At 48.9% G+C, this 23556-nt stretch overlaps 1 protein-coding gene across 1 annotated transcript in view; it reads right to left on the bottom strand.

The window, feature by feature from the left end:
* Nucleotides 1-1177: 1177 nt before the first annotated feature.
* LOC143482017 (transmembrane protein 132C) overlaps nucleotides 1178-23556 on the bottom strand; it is a 91018-nt gene continuing 68639 nt past the window's right edge. Inside the window, exons 6-10 of the mRNA XM_076980263.1 lie at nucleotides 15151-15294; nucleotides 11667-11875; nucleotides 9556-9820; nucleotides 7229-7420; nucleotides 1178-3661 (exon numbers count right to left, since the gene is read on the bottom strand). Of these exons, the coding sequence (XP_076836378.1) occupies nucleotides 2540-3661; nucleotides 7229-7420; nucleotides 9556-9820; nucleotides 11667-11875; nucleotides 15151-15294 (1932 nt within the window). The 3' untranslated portion in view covers nucleotides 1178-2539. The remainder of the gene's footprint in view (nucleotides 3662-7228; nucleotides 7421-9555; nucleotides 9821-11666; nucleotides 11876-15150; nucleotides 15295-23556) is intronic.

Genomic DNA, 23556 nt, shown 5'->3' with positions numbered 1-23556 from the left:
AGAGTATGACACTAAATCAAGTTTGTTTGTGAAGCATGGAGCAAATGTCATGCAGGGAAGGCCAGTATATCATATCTTGAGTTACTAATAGTAGTCTCATTTCATATACCCCATACATATTTAACTGAACAAAGAAAAATAACAAATTGATTCTGGATTTAAGATTCTGGATCTATCCAGGATGGTGGGACAGCTCATATTAGCTGCAAATAATTATTGCAGTCCCCTTCGTATTCAAATATTAACACCATGTGCACACAAATATTGATGCCATTTCTAGTTCCATTTTCATTTTGGTCTCGTACTGTCTTAAAACGCATGTCTTGCAAACACCAACCCAAAGGTTAAGAGAGATTGATGGAGCCAGTGATAGTGATTGAATTATTAGTACATTATTGACAGCTGGGTGGTAAAACGGATACAGTAATTTAGCTTGAAAGACTGCCTGTCACACTGACACGCAGTACAGCCTCACTGCAGGTGTAGTTAATTAGCACAGACCTTTCTCGGAGGAGCCCTTGTTCTTATTCCATGTAGAGAGACTGACTGGTATTAATGAGATACTAAAGTTCTGGACTGAGACCTGGTTCATATATCTTCACTTAAGACATGCCACCTGCATTATGAATACTCTCAAGCTCCAAGCTAATGACCTCAAACCTTTAAAAAAAAAAAAGTGCTAATATCCGTGTGGTTTACTGCCATCAAAATGCCAGATGGTTAACACTTTCCTTGTGATTTTATCACAACAGCTTCTGGACAGGAATTATGAGGATTCCAACAGAATTCTTTTAAGAACTGTTTACCTTTCTTTGAGATTTGGCTTTGTACAGTTTACAATCTGCTAGCAAGTGTTTTGTGCCCAACACATTTGAAGAGCATTTGGAATAATTGCGCCATCAACTGGTACATAAAGGAAATAACACCATTTAGAGTCAGAAATATGGTAATGTACTAACATAGGTAACGCGGGCACCCCCTAATGCTAATACCTTAATTTGACCTGGTTTCCTTAAAAAAGAGAGAGAAAATGAGGCCCATTAGGTTATCATAATACCAAGAGAACTAGCATCACAGACTTTGTGTACTGTGGAAGTCTTTCCATCTGCGACTGGCCGTTGCTTGGTGTATCACGCTCTTGGAACAACAAGAAAGAGCAGGGCAGGCCTCAAATCAAACAGGAATCAGCAATGTGTGACAGAATAACTTTAATCTGTGCATTTGTCAGAGATGGACACCAAAATAAAAGCCACCAACCAATCTGGCATGATGTGCTTTGAGTGTACAGCATAGTATCACTCTAATCTCTAAACTGTTGGACCATTAAATCATTACAAAAGAGATGTGAGAAACACTAAACTACATCTAAAAGAGCAGATGTCCTTAAGTCCTTGAGAAATGCATTGTACTTTTCGTCTGGAACAGCCACAGGCTCACCGTACCTGAGGTTTGCGTTCTGACGTTCACGTTGTGAAAGTCCCATTTTAATTTGGTGTTACAACTCCATTTTAGCATGGACCCGTTGATCTCCTCAGTGATTACGTTCCTGTGTCAACACCTGCCATCATACTCATTTAGTCCCGTTTTTACATTTTCATTGCATTCTGACCATAAACATTTTTGTCCTAAATGAAGAAAAGAAAGATAATTAGATGCACTAGAGGAAGGTTGTGGAGGAGGAACACAGCCATAGACAGACAGGGGGAGCGCTCACCTCCGATCCATCTACTACACTGTAAAAACTCTGTACAGGAGAACGCGACCCACTGAAATATAGTTTGCTTGACAGTTCTTAGGATGTCTCTTGATGGTCCTCTGAAGCGTCTACATATTCACACTGTTAAGGGTCTCAAAACAAACATTTGTGTCATAGCTACCAACAAACATGCATGCACAAACGGAAGGAAGTCTTTGGAGAAGCACTGAAGCACAGCAACAGAGATAGGAACAAAGATGTATAAAAATATGTAAAACTTTACAAAATGTATTTTACTCAATCAGAACCATTAAATGTCCACTGTATTTACAGAATGTAAATGCATTCATTTGCAGTTTGATATTATTTAAATGGTATAGGTCTATATTTTACGTGTGTATTTATATGTGTATATTAATCATTTTATTTCAAACAGTCACACTATAAAAGAAAAAAAAAATCACACACATCAAATACAGAAGATAAATCAGGGTTTAATAAACGAAATAAAATGTTTGGATTATAAAATGAAATTAACTTGCTCAACTGTATTCTTCCTTAAATATAATGAAGTAAAAATAGACATCTAGACAAATGCATCATATTCCAAGTTGTCGATTATATATTCTCTGCAGTTTCATGGCCATCTTTGTTTTCCTTCATTCCTGATGATGAACCCTTATGACAGTTGCCATGGAAACAAGACCAGACGAATGGCCCGTCTTTTCATGGTGAGATATGAGCCCGTGTGAAAGTGCTGGAGCTGGATCCCTGCTCCTTACCCTGAAGGCATATGGGTGAGCTACACTTTGTCCAGAAATAAATAAACAAGTGCAAATCCCACTATGCTATGTTTTTTGTAGCGTTTTCATTTAATCTCTCCATGTAGTTTCGGAGCTCCTCAGAATCCCCGAGTTCAATGTCCGGGCAAACCCACTTGATGTCGTTCTGCCCGATGACCAGCGGGCCGATGGCGGGGCAGCCGTTGTTCGGCTTGGCGTTGCTGAAAGTGGTGAACTTCACCCGTTTTCTCTTGGTGGTGGGCGAGTTCACAGGGTCGCCTTTGTGCTCCCTCCCGGTGCCGGCCGAGTCTGAGGTGGACCTGTGCCCCAGTCCCTGCAAGGTCTTCTGGGCCGCCAAGCCGTTGAGCAGCTGGCTGCCCTCCTCCAGGCCCAGGCCGGAGTCGGCGGTGCCGCCCAGCTCCTCTTGCTGCAGGCACAGGCCGGCGTGGCCCTCCAGGAGCTCGGCCTCGTGGCCCAGCCACACCCAGTCGTGAGCGTGTGCCATGGTCTCCTGGCCCTCCAAGGGCAGCTGCTTGTTGCGATACTTGAGCGCGTAGGAGACGCAGTTGATGAGGAACACCAGGATGGCCAGACAGAAGACCCCTAGCAGGGCGTACATGCCGATCTCCAGGTCCGTGAGGCCGCGTCGCGCCTGCAGCAACTCCTCCTCTGTGCTGCGGCCGTGCGGGAGCTCCGCCTGGGCGGGGAAGTCGGAGAAGTCCGCGGGAACGTCTCTGGCCCCGTGCCTGTTGCCACCGGCCCTGCCTGGGGCGGCCGTCTTGATGGTGGTGGCTCCTTTGTTGATGATCCCAGCCTCCATGTCCGAGATGGAGTCTCCGTAGTACGGTGCGTTGGGCCTGTGCCTCCGGTCGCCCGCCCTGATCTCACCCTCTTCGTCGCCGCGGCCGAACTTCACGCGGACGCTGCCGTTGCCGGCCACCAGGAGGGCGCGTCGGCGGGTCTTCTGGCAGACCTCGGCTCCGTACATCTCCACCCGCAGCAGCGCGCCCTGGCCCTCGCCACGCGCCACAACCACGGGCCACTTCCACCAGGCGTCCCTCTGAACGGTAACGACCTGCTCGTCCAGCGAGGCGGCCGTCAGCACCAAGGTCGAGGGGTCGTAGAGGTCGAGGGGGGTCATGGAACCATCGCTGAACTGGAGCCAGGCACTGATGAGAGACTCCTGCAAAGACCCAAAGGGACATGAACACCTTAGGAGCCACCGCTAGGAACTCCACACAACCTCTCTTTCCGAATAATAACAGGAATGTGGAATTCCTTTTAACATCTGTGATTTTACAAACCTTCCCTGGAGAAATTTAGAACGCGGGAAGTTCTGAACACTTCAAAGCACTTAAAAAAAAAATAAAAAAATCCCACAATGCTGTTGCTGCATAACAGACACTCGGATCAGCAGGAGATTTAGCCAATCTGCTCATTTTATGTCTACCAAGATGGAAGGGAGAGGAAACCCTGCTGATACAAAGGAATGTCAGAATCACCCTAATCAGAGCAGTTCCGCAATGACTCACAATGAGCCGGCAGTCTGAACATTTCTTCCACAGCTTCGACGTGACAACAAACCACAGCTTCATGCCCTCTGCACAACAACTTGCTGCCTGTAGTGTTTGTGATTATAGTCATTGTGCTTGGTGATGGTCAAAGAATCACAGTTACCCTGATGCAATTTCTAGGCACAAGACAAAAACCTGTGGCAACAGGCAATGCATATGTGATTGAAGCACTTACACCAATCCTGAGAAAATGCTCAGCGTTCTGCTTGTTTACTTAGAAACAAGATGTTTTGAGCTTGATTTCTTCTCTCATACAGGAAACCGTAAGAGTTAAAATTTCATCCTGCGTAGAGGGACGCAGAAAGCAGCGTTCCATCTTTGAATGAAGCAGTTGGTAGTGTACCTGTTTAGGGTGGTGCATACTGTCCTGTGTGGTGGTGGTGTACGTGTTTAGGGTGGTGCACACTGTACTGTGTGGTGGTGGTGGTGGTGTACCTGTTTTGGGTGGTGCACACTGTCCTCTGTGGTGGTGGTGTACCTGTTTTGGGTGGTTCATACTGTCCTGTGTGGTGGTGGTGTACCTGTTTAGGGTGGTGCACACTGTCCTGTGTGGTGGTGGTGTACCTGTTTTGGGTGGTGCACACTGTCCTGTGTGGTGGTGGTGTACCTGTTTTGGGTGGTTCATACTGTCTTGTGTGTTGGTGGTGTACCTGTTTAGGGTGGTGCACACTGTCCTGTGTGGTGGTGGTGTACCTGTTTTGGGTGGTGCACACTGTCCTGTGTGGTGGTGGTGTACCTGTTTTGGGTGGTGCATGCTGTCCTGTGTGGTGGTGGTGTACCTGTTTTGGGTGGTGTATGCTGTCCTGTGTGGTGGTGGAGGTGGTGTACCTGTTTTGGGTGGTGTATGCTCTCCTGTGTGGTGGTGGTGTACCTGTTTTGGGTGGTGCATACTGTCTTGTGTGGTGGTGGTGGTGGTGTACCTGTTTTGGGTGGTGCATGCTGTCCTGTGTGGTGGTGGTGTACCTGTTTAGGGTGGTGCACACTGTCCTGTGTGGTGGTGGTGTACCTGTTTAGGGTGGTGCATGCTGTCCTGTGTGGTGGTGGTGTACCTGTTTAGGGTGGTTCATACTGTCCTGTGTGGTAGTGGTGTACCTGTTTTGGGTGGTGCACACTGTCCTGTGTGGTGGTGGTGGTGTACCTGTTTTGGGTGGTTCATACTGTCTTGTGTGTTGGTGGTGTACTTGTTTAGGGTGGTGCACACTGTCCTGTGTGGTGGTGGTGTACCTGTTTAGGGTGGTGCATACTGTCCTGTGTGGTGGTGGTGTACCTGTTTTGGGTGGTTCATACTGTCTTGTGTGTTGGTGGTGTACCTGTTTAGGGTGGTGCACACTGTCCTGTGTGGTGGTGTACCTGTTTTGGGTGGTGCACACTGTCCTGTGTGGTGGTGGTGTACCTGTTTTGGGTGGTTCATACTGTCTTGTGTGGTGGTGGTGTACCTGTTTAGGGTGGTGCACACTGTCCTGTGTGGTGGTGGTGGTGGTGTACCTGTTTTGGGTGGTTCATACTGTCCTGTGTGGTGGTGGTGTACCTGTTTAGGGTGGTGCATGCTGTCCTGTGTGGTGGTGGTGTACCTGTTTTGGGTGGTGCACACTGTCTTGTGTGGTGGTGGTGGTGTACCTGTTTTGGGTGGTGCACACTGTCCTGTGTGGTGGTGGTGTACCTGTTTTGGGTGGTGCACACTGTCCTGTGTGGTGGTGGTGTACCTGTTTTGGGTGGTGCACACTGTCCTGTGTGGTGGTGGTGTACCTGTTTAGGGTGGTGCATGCTGTCCTGTGTGGTGGTGGTGTACCTGTTTAGGGTGGTTCATACTGTCCTGTGTGGTAGTGGTGTACCTGTTTTGGGTGGTGCACACTGTCCTGTGTGGTGGTGGTAGTGTACCTGTTTTGGGTGGTGCATGCTGTCCTGTGTGGTGGTGGTGTACCTGTTTTGGGTGGTGTATGCTGTCCTGTGTGGTGGTGGAGGTGGTGTACCTGTTTTGGGTGGTGTATGCTCTCCTGTGTGGTGGTGGTGATGGTGTACCTGTTTTGGGTGGTGCATGCTGTCCTGTGTGGTGGTGGTGTACCTGTTTTGGGTGGTGTATGCTGTCCTGTGTGGTGGTGGAGGTGGTGTACCTGTTTTGGGTGGTGTATGCTCTCCTGTGTGGTGGTGGTGTACCTGTTTTGGGTGGTGCATACTGTCTTGTGTGGTGGTGGTGGTGGTGTACCTGTTTTGGGTGGTGCATGCTGTCCTGTGTGGTGGTGGTGTACCTGTTTAGGGTGGTGCACACTGTCCTGTGTGGTGGTGGTGTACCTGTTTAGGGTGGTGCATGCTGTCCTGTGTGGTGGTGGTGTACCTGTTTAGGGTGGTTCATACTGTCCTGTGTGGTAGTGGTGTACCTGTTTTGGGTGGTGCACACTGTCCTGTGTGGTGGTGGTAGTGTACCTGTTTTGGGTGGTGCATGCTGTCCTGTGTGGTGGTGGTGTACCTGTTTTGGGTGGTGTATGCTGTCCTGTGTGGTGGTGGAGGTGGTGTACCTGTTTTGTCGTGGTGCATGCTGTCCTGTGTGGTGGTGGTGTACCTGTTTTGGGTGGTGTATGCTGTCCTGTGTGGTGGTGGAGGTGGTATACCTGTTTTGGGTGGTGTATGCTCTCCTGTGTGGTGGTGGTGATGGTGTACCTGTTTTGGGTGGTGCATGCTGTCCTGTGTGGTGGTGGTGTACCTGTTTTGGGTGGTGCATGCTGTCCTGTGTGGTGGTGGTGTACCTGTTTTGGGTGGTTCATACTGTCTTGTGTGGTGGTGGTGGTGGTGTACCTGTTTTGGGTGGTGCATGCTGTCCTGTGTGGTGGTGGTGTACCTGTTTTGGGTGGTGCATGCTGTCCTGTGTGGTGGTGGAGGTGGTGTACCTGTTTTGGGTGGTGCATGCTGTCCTGTGTGGTGGTGGTGGTGGTGTACCTGTTTTGGGTGGTGCATGCTGTCCTGTGTGGTGGTGGTGGTGGTGTACCTGTTTTGGGTGGTGCATGCTGTCCTGTGTGGTGGTGGTGGTGGTGTACCTGTTTTGGGTGGTGCATGCTGTCCTGTGTGGTGGTGGAGGTAGTGTACCTGTTTTGGGTGGTGCATGCTGTCCTGTGTGGTGGTGGAGGTGGTGTACCTGTTTTGGGTGGTGCATGCTGTCCTGTGTGGTGGTGGAGGTAGTGTACCTGTTTTGGGTGGTGCATGCTGTCCTGTGTGGTGGTGGTGGCTACGATGGCCCTGCTGCTACCAGCACTGAGCTGCAGGTTCAGTGAGAGACCCGAGACCAGCTGCACTCCCAGTTCTGTGATGCTCACTTTATCATCCAGCACCCGCACCTCCCTCTCAGCCAGGACCGAGTCCGACAGTGGAGACATCACCTGGGCAGGAGTGAAAGAACACAGCACACCTGGGGTTTGGAGGTCTTGGAGGTACAGTGGAGACATCACCTGGGCAGGAGGACAGATGGTCAAACCCTGCAGCTGCAGGTGCATCTCTTACAAAACTGTGCTGCACAAGACACTGACGCACGCAGAAGCAAACAGCACCATTACAAGAACATCTATGGCAAATCCCATGACCAAGGAGACTGGGAGTGAATGACAGTTAGTCTCTCCTCCAATAATAACACCGCATTTGAAGCTCGGCCATAGAAATGATTGTGATGTACAAAGTGACGAGGAGCCTTCCCATCCAGATCAATTACGGAGGATCCGGCCGCCGCACATTTCCCCATTCCCTCTGTCATAATGGATATTCCTCATCTCCACCAGCTATAACTCACTGTCACACTCCTCCTCCACCCTACGCCTCCTCCACCCCCACACCTCCTACCCACTGCACCAGTCTGCTCCTCCGAGCCCTGACTCAACTCACTGTCACACGTGAGGTATCCTCTACGCTTTACAAAGCAACACAATGTGCATCAAAAAATTGCAAGAAAGAACTTATTCTTAAATTATACATTCCAAACTCTTTGTTCTCCTGAAGTATGCAATTTATTAATTAGACATAAGATCAACCAAAGAGGCCTCAGGCAGTTCTGGGTATTTTATCACAGCCTGTCCTGATTCTCCCGTTTAGATCATATATTAGAATAATGAAATAAAAGTGGGTTTCTACTCTTCTTCTTGGAAATGCATCACGTCTGTGGAAACAAAACTTCAACGGTTTTATGCAGGCAGAATTTTCCAACTCTAATTGCAATTCACTCTGCATTGTTTAGTGTAATTAGTCATTCAGTGATCTTTAATGAAGTGAAAACAGAAGAGAACACTGATGAAGCTTAACAGAGTATTGGGTCTGAGGCCATAAATTGAATCATTTGCCCATCACTAAGTAATGGGTTCAATGATAGATCTATTAGAAGGCTTCAGTGATTTTTGATTCCAGGGTAGAGGCAGAGATTCCCGTTCACACAGACCCTTTGATTTCTGCCATTTTCCTCCTGTTCCTGTTAGTCCTGAATATTCTGTCTGATTTTAATTTTTCACCTGCATGGAGCGTGTGTATTAAGGCATTAAAACAAGGAGGAGGGGGAGGGAGAGAGAGAGAGAGAGAGAGAGAGAGAGATGGAGAAAAGAGTGAGAGAAAGAGCAATAGTGAAGAGAAAATTTTACTATCAAATAAAACTTCACTTCAATTAACTGTCTTGTCAGTACTCGTTTGAATTTGCACTTCATTTGATATGTAGAACGTCAGGTATGATTAGGCCTCAACTATTACTGTGTGTGTGTGTGTGTGTGTGTGTGTAATGCACGAGAGAGAAATGGAAATAAGCAGAATGAGAGAGGTTAAGAGAGAAAGAAAGCAGAGAGAAGGAAGGAGCACACCCGAGACAGGAGGACACTGATGGAGAGCTACGGGGGGAGATGTGGACAGGCCTCTGTTCTCACAGTCGACTCGTCAGGTGAAGAATAGAGCTAACCCTCCGCAGACGTGCCGCGTGAGCACGGTGAGGGTGTGCGGCGGGACAGGGGCGAGGTCGACAGACCGATGGCCCCGCCGGCCGGCCCTGCCGTGCCACTGTACACACGCCACATCTCTACCCCGCGTAACTCTCCAGTCATCAGTGCACAGACAGACAAACGACTGGCTGCCGCTGCTGAGACATCACCGCCACATCCCTTCATTTGTCTCCTCTAAAGAAAGCGAGTGGGCAGAGGGGAAGGTGGGCCTCATCCATCTCCCGCCCGCCGTGCAGGTGCCTCGGCCAGGGAGCTGCTAAATGAGTTTTGTTTTATGGCGCAGGAGGCCATGTTTACTTTGTCCACCGCACAGACAAGGTCTCGAACTGTAAACACCAGGGCTGGTGAGACGTTTCGTGGACTCCAGGCCATTTACTGCAGTTTCATTCACAGCTGGATTTGAGCGCCACATGGCATACTGAGTGACCACTTTGGCTGAATTTCTTCAGCCACTATCTCATGTCCTGGTTTCTTTTGTGCTGTCTCTTGTGTGTCCACACTCCCACACACTCTTGCATATCCACACTCTCACACACACTCTCTCTTACCTGGACCTTGGCAGTGCCGGCATTCAGACCCGTCAACACCGGGCCCTCCAGCAGGCTGGCCACACTGGCGTCATCCACCTTCAGAAAATCCCTCACCAGGTCAGTCACATCCACCTGCCAATCGCTGCCCAGCAGGAAGTCCGGCTGGCCCCTCCCCTCTTCTGGCTCCGCCTCGAAATGTGTGAGCACACGGACAGTGGAGCTCTGGTAGTGTGGAGCACAGGCCCGGTCCCTCCGGACCCCCTCCACGTCCTCCACACTAGACCTGGATGGGACAGCAGTCAGGATGTTCACACAGTTACATCCAGAAACCATAGTCTGATCACCTTCTGGCTGTTCTTCATAGTCTGATCACTTTCTGCTCATTCATAGTCTGATCACCTTCTGGCTGTTCTTCATAGTCTGATCACCTTCTGGCTGTTCTTCATAGTCTGATCACTTTCTGCTCATTCATAGTCTGATCTTAGTGTACTCACCTTCTCTCCTAGATTCTGGTACATTTCTTGCAGCATTTAATATGTTGCAAGTAATCTTTAAGAGCATATAAAACCAATAGTATTTGTTTTTTTTTCACTGATTATTGGCCAAATATGGAAATCTTTAGAATAGTATATTTATATATAAAATTAAAATCAATGGTAATTTACAGGATGTCCTGTATTCTTTTACTAGCATTACTTCATGCAATTTAATTAATAATTTTTTAAAATAATAATTTTATAATAATTGCTTTTTAATTTATAATTTTCTTCATAATAGTTAGCACTCGTAGATCAATAAATTAGAACCCTAAACTCAACCACGCTGTCTTTTTGAGCATGACGTGATCTTGTTCTGTTCTGTTGTGCTTCTGTAGCGAATGCTGCTCACAGCTGCGCGCTACTGGTGGGGTTTATCCTCCTGTAATCCCGTGACCAGCGGGACAGGGTGAAAACAGTAGGCTTCCAGGTCTTCTATTCTGGGCTTGCTTTCACTTTCTCCTACAGCTACAGGGAACCAGGCCTGACACACTCCATGAGGCTTGTGTGGAGAAGCTGCCACAATTACTGCACAGTAGTGCGGGGCATGTGGGTGACAATCCACTGGCAAACTGGCCCCTGGATTAAGGGCTCAGGAGCAACGTGTTCACTGCTGACAAACATAGCACAGCTGTGTTAGCTTACCGTGTCAGCTACAGTCCTACAGACCATGTGACCAAGAGTCGGACCAACAGGACGGCCGTGGAGGCGTTGTGTGCCACGATGGAGAATGGAGATTTCTCCATTGGTGGAGAATCAAGGCGGCAGGGATTCAAACCACTTAATTTTTGCAGATGATGCATGGCTTAAGGTTACTGAACTACTGAATGTCTTGAACTCAATCGAGACCACTCGGAAGATCTTTCCTGCACTCTCACCGAGGCTCTGACCAGTGTATTTTTAACTACACATGAAAACTGACAGCCTGAGACATCTCTGGCCCTCGTTGACAAGTTCTGACATTTTCACTCACTCCTTGTGCTGCTTCCCTCCATTGTCTCTCTCTCTCTTTCCATCATCTCTCTCTCATTCTCTCTCTCTCTCTCCCTCTCTCTCTTTCACTCACTTGTCACACATAAATCCGGCTTTAGAATGCTGTTTCCAGGGAAGCATAATTAAAAAAATTGTCTTGTGGGTGCTGGCAGCATATGCCGACATTAACCTGTGCGTTGGCCGACGGTGGCGTGTCACACTCAGATGTGATCGAGAGCGACCCCACGGTAATTAAAAGTCAGCAGCTGGGCCTGCTCGCCACTCAGCCTCCGGCTAAGACCGCCAGTGAGTGGCAGCTTACAGCTCCAGTGGTGAGCAGAGGATGGGACAGCCACAGGGGGCAGGACGGGGGGGGGCACCGTTATGATGAATCTCAGAGCAGGGAGAGCTGATCTGGGATCAGGTATTCAGACAACTGTTGTAACATTATGTGCCGGGACGTATTGGCAGCACTGACTGGGAAACAGTATTTCCCATGGCTTAGAATATGTCTGAGGAATACTGTAAGGTTTGCTGGATGATAGACGATCCGGATGATAGCTATGGGTTTACTTAATGCTTGTAAGTTTAACTACGTCTAACTTTCTAACCAAGTCTCACCTCTGGTTGCTTGGAGATGTTGGTACCCTCCAGCCCTTGATCTGGCTGAGCTCAGGGTCAGGTATGTCCACCTGCAGGGGGAGGCCAGGAATCCACACGCTCACCTCCAGCTGGGCACTCAGGTAGCTGTAGGTGAAGTTCACCATCATCCTCACCCTGCCCTTCGTCTCCTTCCCGTTCACATACACGTAGTCACATCTCTCGGACACCTGATGAGAGGGCACAAAGGTTCACATACACGTAGTCACATCTCTCGGACACCTGATGAGAGGGCACAAAGAAAACCCCCAAAATGAACGAAAAAACCCCCAACATCAACAAAATCACGCCATTGGTGGCTCTGGGTGAAAGAGTGAGAGAGAGTGAGAGAGCGTGCAGTGCTATCCCTCTGCTCTCTGTCCTGCCACTAATGAAGAGGACGTGAGGATAAGCAAAGTCTTGTCCAACTGTTGATTTCAGGCGGAGGCCGGTCGGCCCGGTCTGTGCGCACCAGCCGGTGAACATGCACACGACTCCCAGACCTCTGGATTGAAAGCAGCCGGGCCTGTGGAGCCCGTCCCAGAGGGGCAGCGTCGGGAAGGGGCTCTGCTGGGTTCACGACCCACTGCTTCATTTGAGAAACATCGATATCGCTCTCGGCGAGACTCGGGGCAGCAGCCTCGTCCTCTCTGACAGCCATTAGCGAAAGACCGAGCAATGTGGAGCAACACCGAAACCCCGACACACTTACCAAACGGCAGCCGCCGCGGCCCATCGGCTGAGGACGCAGCCAGCCAAACGCGTGGACGGTTAGCTGCCGTCTCGCCTTCCCTCATCATCTGTCAGAGTCTTTGCTTACTTTACTGTCTGTGCTCCAACTTGACCCTCAGAAGATGCCATTAGCAGCTTCCCCATTAAGTCCTCACTTAGCAGGAGATCGTCTCAGTGCTGCTGGCTTCCCAGACTTCCACTTCATTTGTGTGTAGTGATGGAATATTTGATTGTGGGTGTCCGGAAATTACATTTTCTGCAGACTTTCATTCACCAGGGTGACTATTACGTAACAGAGCTGCCACACACACTTCTCAAAATGAGCAGATTTTTTGTAGAAAGAAATGAAAGAAAATCTTTTTTTTTTGTCAAAGCTAACTTTAAAAGGCTTCAGTTCCTGTTCTCAAATCCGCTCATTGTGAGTCAGACACACTGGGCACAGTGTGATCTGCAGCAGAAATGCCTGTGTAGGAATAATGACCACATTACGATTCAGTGTGAGACCCAAGTGCAGCGAGAGAACACACATGGTAAGTGCATCACGGTGCATTGTGGGTCAAAAACCCAGCCACTGGCTGAAACAAGGGACTGACCCATGCGACCAGAGCACCAAAGGGCGGGGCCTGTCCAGCGCAAGGCGTGTGCACATGCGGGTGTGGGAGTGGCCTGTGAGGGCCATTAGAGTTGAGGAGCTCCTGTAACTGCTGAGACGCAGTCTCTTCATCACAGCGCGCCTCTGTTAACGCCATAAGCAGCCGGGCAGGGCATTAATCAGGAGGGTTCGGAGTGGCAGACGGGAGCACACTTATGGAGGACATTAGGGCCGGCGTTGGGCGCTGGGCGGGGGGAGTTAATGGCACGCCCAGAGAAACAGAGCGAGACCGGGGTCTGCGGAGCATGGAGCCGGCTGGCCCAGCGAGGGATATAGCCCCCACTTCATCTCTGACAGAGGCAATTACGCTCAGCGTGTCCCTGATCAGCCAAGCTCACTCCCTTCAGTGGAGAGGGGTGTGTGTGTGGAACACACGTACACGCGCGCCCACACACACACACACACACACACACACACACACACACACACACACACACACACACACACACACACTATATGTATTCTTAAAGCATTCGGCTAGTGTACCTAAAAGAATACGCTTCATCTCTTGTTTCTTATGTGGTATTAGGAGAGGATCAAGGTATTTCTTTCAGAGTTAAAATAGACTACCACCTGCAAATAAACTTCCACACCCTCATCGTCAGTTTTTAAATTGCTCTTCATTGTCGATAACAACCTACAACTCCACAAGCGTATTAAAATGAGCTTATGGATATACCAAACTGCTGAATTATTATTTTATTTAATTGTTTTATCCATTTACTGCAAACTATACTGTCTTTACCTTCTGTGCCTCTATTTTGTGCTGTTGTCTGAGGTTGTAGTAAAAAACCTAATGTGGCATTTGCAGCTAAGAGAGGTAATTTTCACTCCACCTCTCCTTCATTTCTATGGATACAGGCGGCGGTTGAGTGCCAAGGATTATGGGAGTGAGTACCTGACAAACCAAGCTGAGAGAAAAAAGTTGCGCTTTACTCAACTCTACAGAAACGAGAAGTGAGTTTCGCCAAACGGCGGCGAATAAGCGTATCGCCATGACACGTGGAGCCACAAGCTGAAACGACTGTTGTGTCAACATGGTGGAGAGGATCATAACTGCTGTGTCGGGATTTCCAGCACTTTTCAAAATGACTCTGTAAGAATACAGAAACGTATTAAAAAAATTACGCCTGGAAGAAGTTGTCTGAGATAGATGGTACTCCCCGACTGATAAACATACGTGTGCTTCTGTGACGCTACCAAAACAGCTGGCGGGAGGTGGAAGAATTTCACTCCACTGCAATGTAAAGGCGCCATAAGGATTACAGTGATAAAAGCACAAGAAGGCCTTTTTTTGTATGAAGAAGGTGAGAAAAACCTGCCAGAGTGATCTGTGAGAAGAGCATCCCAGAATGATCCCAATTCAGGCGAATACGATAGCGAGGCACAGGAGGTTAATGTGTAGATGATTCAGAATAACCCGCTACTCATAATGAAATGCTGTGTGAGCACGTTGGTAGTTCCTCTCGAGAGGTCATAGTTGCAGTCTGAGGTGTTCACTAGATAATTAAACCCAGAGGGAGTAAACACACGTCCCAGAGAGGAATCGCACACCCCACACACACGCACGCGCACACATGCGCAACAAATTCATTTCCTCAACTATAACAATCTCAGTTGAGCTGTTGTCCAAATGCAAGAAAATGTAGAAGGCTGGAGCCCAAATGGATCAGAACGTAATTGGAGTTTTCCTGGTTTTTGCCTCTGGCATTACAATTCATAACAGACTTGCCTTTGACTGCAATTCCTTGCAAAGCATAAAGGAGAAGTGAGAGAAATCGAATCTGGATTGGAAGATTTTGTATACTTTACATTACAGTATCTCTGATTGATAACTTCTGCTTCATAAACAGACATTTCCAGATTCTTCGTATGTCTTTTGATCAACTTGCAGGTGATGCATCAAGAACAGAAAGACTAGTTAAGTAACAAATCTGTGAAAAACTAGAGTCATCCCTGTTATGGAATGTCCATTGACATCTGTGTGTATGTGTGTGTGAGCGTGTGTGCGTGTGATGGTATGAAAGCATGTGGCCGTAAGTGCTTGCGTCAGAATGCATGGATGTAATTCTGTTCTCTCACCTTAACAACATCCTCGTCCGTCGAACGGCATTCCACCGACTCAGTCACGTCCGTCACCGCGCCATCCGTTCCTACGGTTACCACCTTCACCGGCATGGCGACCGTCCTGCCTGTGAGCGCAGCGGTGTTGAGGATCTCCGTCTCCTGCGTGCGGAGGGCAGATCAATCAGGCTGCTTTAGCGGCGGATAATTCGGCCATCTTTATTCAAGACTATTCATCATTGTGTCAGCTGCTGCTCTTCAGCGCCACTGTTCAATCATCTTATTAACCCAACAAGTCACGTCATTCAATTAAAGTCATCTGCTCTAGGGCCGTGTTAGAAAACACAGGAGTAATGGCTTCCTAACCGGTCCTGTGCTGACTGCATCCTGAACTCTGAATATACTGAATATCCTACATTTTTGTTTAAAGAAAACTGCATAGTGACCACTGAATGGAAGGCACAGTGGTCAATACTGCTGCTGCACAGCCACAGTGATGCAGGTTTCATTCACCACTGTGTGGAGTTTGTAGAATCTCCCTGCGCCCGTGTGGAGTTTGTAAAATCTCCCTGTGCCCGTGTGGAGTTTGTAGAATCTCCCTGCGCCCGTGTGGAGTTTGTAGAATCTCCCTGCGCCCGTGTGGAGTTTGTAGAATCTCCCTGTGCCCGTGTAGAGTTTGTCAAATCTCCCTGTGCCTGTGTGGAGTTTGTAGAATCTCCCTGTGCCCGTGTAGAGTTTGTAAAATCTCCCTGTGCCCGTGTGGAGTTTGTAGAATCTCCCTGTGCCCGTGTGGAGTTTGTAAAATCTCCCTGTGCCGGTGTGGAGTTTTCTTTGAGCATTCTTGTTTTCTCCCACATGCCAGAAGTGTACATGCTGTTAGGTTGACTGGTGTCCGTAAATTGGTCTGGTGTGTGTGTGTGTGTGTGTGTGTGTGTGTGTGTGTGTGTGTGTGTGTGTGTGTGTGTGTGTGTGTGTATGTGTGTGCGTGTTTGTGTGTGTGTGTGCACACATATGCCATGTGCTGCTTGGATAGGCTCTGTTACCCAGAATTGGATTAAGCAGGTTAGAACATTGAATTTTCCATTTGAGGGCCAGATTTCTGAATCAAGCACTATTTGCAAATCCAAGAATCTAATCTGTGACTTTAGGTGTTATTAGGTATAATCTAATTTTAAAACCACGTATTGACTTTATCTAATGCAGAGTGCACAGATGTACATTTGCTCTTGACATTGGTGGGGACCTGCTCCTCTAGGTTAATGAGAAGGTTGACACATCCAATAATCAATAATCAAGATTCAATGATCGTTGGAGATTGAGAAGGCCACGTCACTTCCGTCCATGCTAATTCTACGCCCTTTAGCTGATTGATATGCTCTGGCTGTGTCCGTGTGAAGGTTGATGTGCAGGTCTCCAGAGGTCAGGTGGGTGTTTTCAGGTCAGGAGCAGATCTCAGGTTCAGGCTGATCAGTTACACATTAAAACTCTTAGCATTTTTAATTAAAAAGAAATTCATTTGAAACCATTAAAGTTAATAAATATCAATTAAGTACCAATATTACTGGTGCAAATTAAGCCCACTTGGAATTATACAAACCACTAACTCACTAATTTCTCATCTTTCCTGAGTCACTCATCACAGACCATTGTGTCAAAAACAAGGGCTTATCGGAGTTCTAGCTAATACCCAAACAAAGTGAGGAAATTAGATGAATTAAGCTTAACTCGTGTAATCCTCCGCTCTCCATGGATACAGTGTCGGGCAGCTGTGTTCATCACAGCTTGTTTTCAGCAAAGCACTTTAGGAGTGTGAGCGCGGTGAGGCCAAGCCAGCACCCCCAACAGGCTTTTCTTCCTCACGCGAGACTCTTTTCTTCTCTTTTTGTTATTGCCCGTGCCACTCTTCTTTGGAGAAAACAGATAACATTATTTAATCCTGAACTGTGGATAATGGAATTTCAGGCTTGTTAATCGAGCCCTGGTCTGTCATTCTCTCCTCAGCGCGGGAGGTGCGGCTGGCCTCGCCTTGGAAACCGATTCCCGTTTCAATCATTTTCACTTTAGCGCACCACAATGCGGAGAGGAAGACGAGCACCTTCCATTCTTTCCCTGTCTGCCTTTATGCTGATCATTACTTCCGATCTAACGTGTGCCGTACCTGCCCGGATTTGAAGCGGAATTTAAATATATGAATTCCCTTCGACTCCAGAATGATGGCGATGCATGTGCCATGCGGTCTCAGCCCTACGAGTGCTGTTCCTGTGTAACACGTAGACATTCTGACAGGGACTTATCGTCCATGTTTGATTTGCTGTCAAAACATTAATTTATTGGGACTAGGAAAATGACGCCGGTAAACATTCTGCAGGGAGAGACGCTCAACGCGGTTCCTCCCTCTCTCCCTCACTACTCCCCTCTCTCCCTCACTCCCTACACTCCCCTCTCTCCTCACTCCCTCCCTCCCTATACTCCCCTCTCTCCTCACTCCCTACACTCCCCTCTCTCACTCTACATCCCCTCTCCTCATCCCCTCCTCCTACACTCCCTCTCTCCTCCCTCCCCTCCCTCCCTATACTCCCCTCTCTCCTCACTCCCCTCCCTCCCTATACTCCCCTCTCTCCTCACTCCCCTCTCTCCTCACTCCCCTCCCTCCCTATACTCCCCTCTCTCCTCACTCCCCTCCCTCCCTATACTCCTCTCTCCTCACTCCCCTCCCTCCCTATACTCCGCTCTCTCCTCACTCCCCTCTCTCCTCACTCCCCTCCCTCCCTATACTCCTCTCTCTCCTCACTCCCCTCCCTCCCTATACTCCGCTCTCTCCTCACTCACCCCTCTCTCCTCACTCCCCTCCCTCCCTATACTCCCCTCTCTCCTCACTCCCTACACTCCCCTCTCTCCTCACTCCCCTCCCTCCTCACTCCCCTCACTCCCCTCTCTCCCTACACTCCCCTCCCTCCTCACTCCCCTCTCTCCCTATACTCCCCTCTCTCCTCACTCCCCTCTCCTCCCTATACTCCCCTCTCTCCTCACTCCCCTCTCTCCCTATACTCCCCTCTCTCCCTACTCCCCTCTCTCCCTACACTCCCCTCTCTCCCTACACTCCCCTCTCTCCCTATACTCCCCTCTCTCCCTACACTCCCCTCTCTCCCTACACTCCCCTCTCTCCCTACACTCCCCTCTCCCTACACTCCCCTCTCTCCCTACACTCCCCTCTCCCTACACTCCCCTCTCTCCCTACACTCCCCTCTCTCCCTATACTCCCCCTCTCTCCCTACACTCCCCTCTCTCTTGTGCTCAACTCTTGCCCTCTTTTTCTCCCCAAACGAATTCAAAGAATTCCGCCTAATGTCCATCACACGTGCTGCCTCCGAATGCCTGTCAGCGCGTCCGTTCACAGTTTATTACGAACGAACAATGTAATTTTCCGTCAAGCGCAAAGATTAACCGGAAAATTAAGGAAAGCTCTGAGCGAGGGGGGGGGGGGGGGGGGGGGGGGGGGGGGGTGGGGGGGGGGGGGGGGGGGGTGGGCACGCGCCTGTCAGAGTGATGTCACTACGTTTTGCACAGAGATGTGCACTATAAAACCATGACATAGCTCCACCAGGGCGAAAGGTTTTCAGTGGACTATATTCACGAATGTATACTATGAACCCCCGTGGACACTGGTCCTCACGTAGCAGATAAAAGGTCTGTTGGAACATAAGACATCTGCTGAAGACATCTGCTGAAATATCTACTGCTGCATAAATGCAGCTCTAAGCCTCCCATACCATCTCTACTAATGCCACTTTTCGGATGCCAGTTTTCAGCACTAATCAAATGCAGAGAGAAAAGGCTGAAGTCCTGGTACCTTTTAGGCAAAACGTTCAAGGAGTGGAGGGGAAATTGATAAATAACTGACAAGAAACCCATCACGAGGAGAGCGTGTAGTTCCCTTCATCCTCAGGTCATTTCATCCTCCTGATGCACAGAGCTCAATCTCCCGGAGTCAGCCTGCGTGGTGAGAGAGCCTCAAGGATCCGTTGCCCCTGCGTGGCATCATTAGAGCTGTATCCTGATTCTCCACGCCGTGGGAGCGGCGACTCTATACGTTCATGCCAGCTAGCGCTATAGGGTTGAGTTAGCATTCAGCACAGCACAGCAGCACAATCTCCTGGCCCATCTGGCCTTGGGTCTGAAATTAAGTGAGATTTATGGCGTCCGTCGGACTGTCGCTGGTGGCGTGAGAACCGGCGCAGGCAGCCGATCAGCTCCTTGCCCAGCCGCATGCACCCCCCCCCCCCCCCCCCAACCCCAACCCCCACCTCCAGGCCCGATTTATCGGCAGGGGCTTCACACGACACCCCTCCTTCCCCTCACCTCCCCAGCACGCCCGGTAACTCCTGCAGACGTCTGCTCCCGAGGGCCAGTTCTGAGCTCTCCGCATAATTCATGTGTTTGCATGGCTGTGGCTCAGCGGTGGATAAACGCCTCGCTCCCTAGTGCCGCGTGCGCCCGCGTGTGCCAGCAGACGCCTGCTCTGCCACGCACGCTTACCCTCCACGAGCTCCGCGTGAGCCAAAAGCTCAGCTCGCACCTGAGAGAAGTGAATCGATGGGAAAACGCTCCACCGTGGCGTCGGCCGGGGGGCGTAGGCGTGTGATGACGTGTGAGGGCGCGGGGCGCACCATTCAGGGCCAGGCTGCGTGAGACGTACAGGGCCAGGCTGCGTGAGACGTACAGGCTCGCTCTGCAGACGACCGTAGCCCCGTGCCCCGGGCCACGGGGCTGATGTGCTATTAGAGAGCGATCGATCCAAGCTAGCGATTCCCCAGGATCCACACGCACAACCCCGCGCCTGCACAGAAGCCCGGTTAGTTTTGCCTTGTGGAGCTCCGGATCTCGGAGATAGCACCACAAAAGTACAGACACAAAAGTGAGCAAAAAGGAAGATGGTTATTGATTCTGGTAATAGCGCACAGACACGAAACATGGTGTTTAGCAGGCCATCGCTGGTACTGGCTCGACTGAATACCTCTCGACGGCCCCCGTGACTAGAGGGATAATCACTGCGCTACTTCTACCACATCAACAGGTCATTGCAGGCCTGGTCAGACTGGTTCAGGGAACACCCTGTCCTGGGATAACCTCCACAGCCCCTGGCTGAGAGAGCCCTGCTTAAGGATCATACTATATCAAAATTCTACCCTTGGCCAGTCAAGAGAGCACGAGCCGTGCTGCAATATTCATTCGCTTACCACATACCCATGTGTACACCGGGACCCTGAGTGTAGTGCCCTCTCTCACATGCAGGAACCGGCCTTATCCAAGAGACAGAAAAGCCGCAGTCCACCAGGATTTGATGAATTCCCAGTCAAACTCCATGAATCTTAGTCTGCCTGCAGTAAGAGAAATGACTCCTGCACTTACGTCTCCCCATCAAACATCCACCAAGCAGCACAGAATAAAACCCCGCACGCTTTTTTTAACGCTTCTAATCGACTCAGCGGTTCCATGATTGTTGTCATCCCACAACAGCGTCAGCATCAAATGGTCCCAGCGTTCCTTTGAAGGCTTCAAATGAGCTGTGTTCCATGAGCTCTGTTCATACCCTAGATGCACTGTGGGTCTTTTCCCACATTCCCTTGCAACGTGTGACTATAAAACACTTGCAGTTGTGACACGTCGGGTGCGATTCAAGCTTGTTTTTGTTTACATTTTTTTACGCAATTTGAGCGCTAACAAAACCGGACACCCGGTTGTCTTTCTCTGTGTATGTTTTCAAACTGACCAAATCCTGCAGATTTCTCCTCTGCAATATATGTAGAATTCGACGCGTTCTTTCACAGGAAACTAAGCAGGTGCTTGTGCAGTCTCTTGTCATCTCAAAGGTAGACTGCTGCAACTCCAGACTTGTGGGTCTTCCTCTACGGGTCATCAGACCTCTATAACTGATTCAGAATGCTGCAGCACGGCCTTCGATCTCCCCAAGTTCACACACGTCAATCTGCTGATGCGCTCTCTTCACTGGCTTCCAGTAGCAGCACGCATCACATATTAAGCCTTGATGCTCGCCTAAAAATTGACTAGCCCCTTCCTACACGATGACCGTGGTCAAAGCCCGATCCGAACCAACGAGCACTAATCTGAAACGCCATGCTTAAAGTCTCAAGGAAGTCAAACCTCAAAACCTTTGTCCCGGCTCCGAGGTTGTGGAACGATCTTCCGTTAGCTGATCAGACTGCAGAGTCTCTTGCAGTTTTCAAACGTAGACTAAAGACTCACCTGTTTGTTGAGGACTATAAATGACCACTAACACCACAGAAAACACTTGTTATCCTTGTACTTTACATTGTATGTTATTTATGTATATGTATATTTGCACTTCCTGTCATTTAAGTTTGAGTCTATGTTTATTTACAATACTAGGTAATAGTATTGATTCCTGTACTTTAGTAGTAGTCTGATTCATGAGTATCTTGAGTATCTATTCTGACCTATCTACAGTACTATCTAGGATGCATTGTGTGAACAGATGGCAAAACACTTTGTAAGTCGCTCTGCACAAGAGCATCTGCTAAATGCTCAAAAATGTAAAATGAAACAACTTTGTTGAGATGAACACGGCATAGGGTTTTTGTTAATATTTTTCAGTCATTTACAAAGGTGGAGGCGGGGTTACCATATTTGGCAAAATTTTAAAATAAACAAATGCAAAACTGCCCGTTATGGAACTGCATTCCAATGTATTACAACAAAGTGGCACAGGTCTGCTACGAAGAGCTTTGCTCTCCCTGACGATAAGCGCTCTGTAGCCGCTCGGGGTGTTTTGGCGCAGTCTGTCGGGAGTGTGGAGACAGGGCATTTTGCAGCAAAGGGCCTCCTCAGCAGCGCGGGGAAGGGTCATGTTTATATGAACAAGCCTTACACATCTGCTGAGTTATTCATGAGTCTGCTCAGAGAAAACAGAGGTCCTTGTGGGAGCTTGGTAGCCACTCAGACACTGGAAGGGGTTCAGAAACTATGACAGATAATGGGTTTAAAGTAATAAAAATAAATAAATCAGTACACTTTAATATAGTAACAAAGATTATAATGTCAGAGATACATTTTTAGATAATCGGTAAAAATTGCATAGAATTTAAAATATTTAAAGGAAAACATAGAACCCTGGTGCCAAGCAACTACAGGTTTCAATTCTTTGATGTACAATAAATTCTTTAAGACCTGATCACAGAAAGACTTTCTAACAGAATGCAGTCACAACCGTTTACAATGGGTGCGAAGAGAACTGAACACAAGTTCTAAAGCAGACCCTGAAGCCAGTGCCAGAAGGAGAATGCTGTTAATACGTTTATGAATGCCTTTGAATGCTGTACTATTGAAAGTGTGTAATTCCAGTTTTTCTCTTTAAATATTCATTTACTGTCTCCCTTACTGCCAGGTTGCGTGTGATTCTGTGTTTCCTCCTGCGATGTGGTGTGCGTGCAGGTGCCAACAGAAGCAGAATCGGGGGCACGATGCCAGGCTGCAGCTGGCCAAAGACACGGCGAGCCAGTTTCACACCTTTCCTTTCACGAATCTTTAGGTCACAAACGTACAGTGTGTAAAAAAGCACATATACGAGAGCATGAGCTCGTGTAGGCCGACAAACACTGCCAGGGAAATTATCTGTGCATCTGACTTAGAGAAGCTCGATTTCATGCCAAGAGTGTCTCCACGCATATATTGCATGTCAGACAAAGTGACAAATGTGAGATTACATGCCAAACTGTTGCCGCCGTTCTCAAAAACACTTAAAACGCTCTAGACATACGCTGTTGGCTGTATTTGGTCTCATGAACGCTGATGAAGCGGAGGGGCGGAGGGAGACACAGAGTGAACAGGGCCAGAGCACAGCGGTGATGATGAATACACAGGCTGTTTAAGATGGCTGGGATGGGTCTGTGCAAGATGGGCCTGCAACACCTGCTGAGGGTTGTGGCGAGAGAGAGAGAGGGAGAGAGAGAGAGAGAGAGAGAGAGAGAGAGAGAGAGAGAGAGAGAGAGAGAGAGAGAAGCGAGTATGAACAGAACCAGAGAGATGGAAGACGTTGAAGGTAATAAGGGAGTGCATGGGGAGACTGATCGGCTGATTGATCCCCATAGCCCCAATGGCAGAGAGCAGGTTTACTGCAGCCAGACGCCACGTACAATTACCTTCTGCTGGCTGCGTCTTCATCTCTCAGCCTCTGCACTCACACATGCTTGCTTCTACAAAGCTACACTTCTTTTACTTTCAGCTTCTCTCTCTCTCTCTCTCTCTCTCTCTCTCTCTACCCCCCCAATCCTCCTGATTTTTCGCTCTGATTACGTCTGCCGCGCGGCCCTGCACCACGGGGACTGGAGGAGAAATGCTCGGCTCCACGGTAAATAAAGCAATAATAATGAGCAGAGTCAGAGTGGC

The sequence above is a fragment of the Brachyhypopomus gauderio genome, chromosome 18, assembly GCF_052324685.1.
Source record: "Brachyhypopomus gauderio isolate BG-103 chromosome 18, BGAUD_0.2, whole genome shotgun sequence".
NCBI lineage: Eukaryota > Metazoa > Chordata > Actinopteri > Gymnotiformes > Hypopomidae > Brachyhypopomus > Brachyhypopomus gauderio.
The sequence above is the reverse complement of the archived record's forward strand: the minus strand, read 5'-3'. Positions and strand labels throughout refer to the sequence as shown.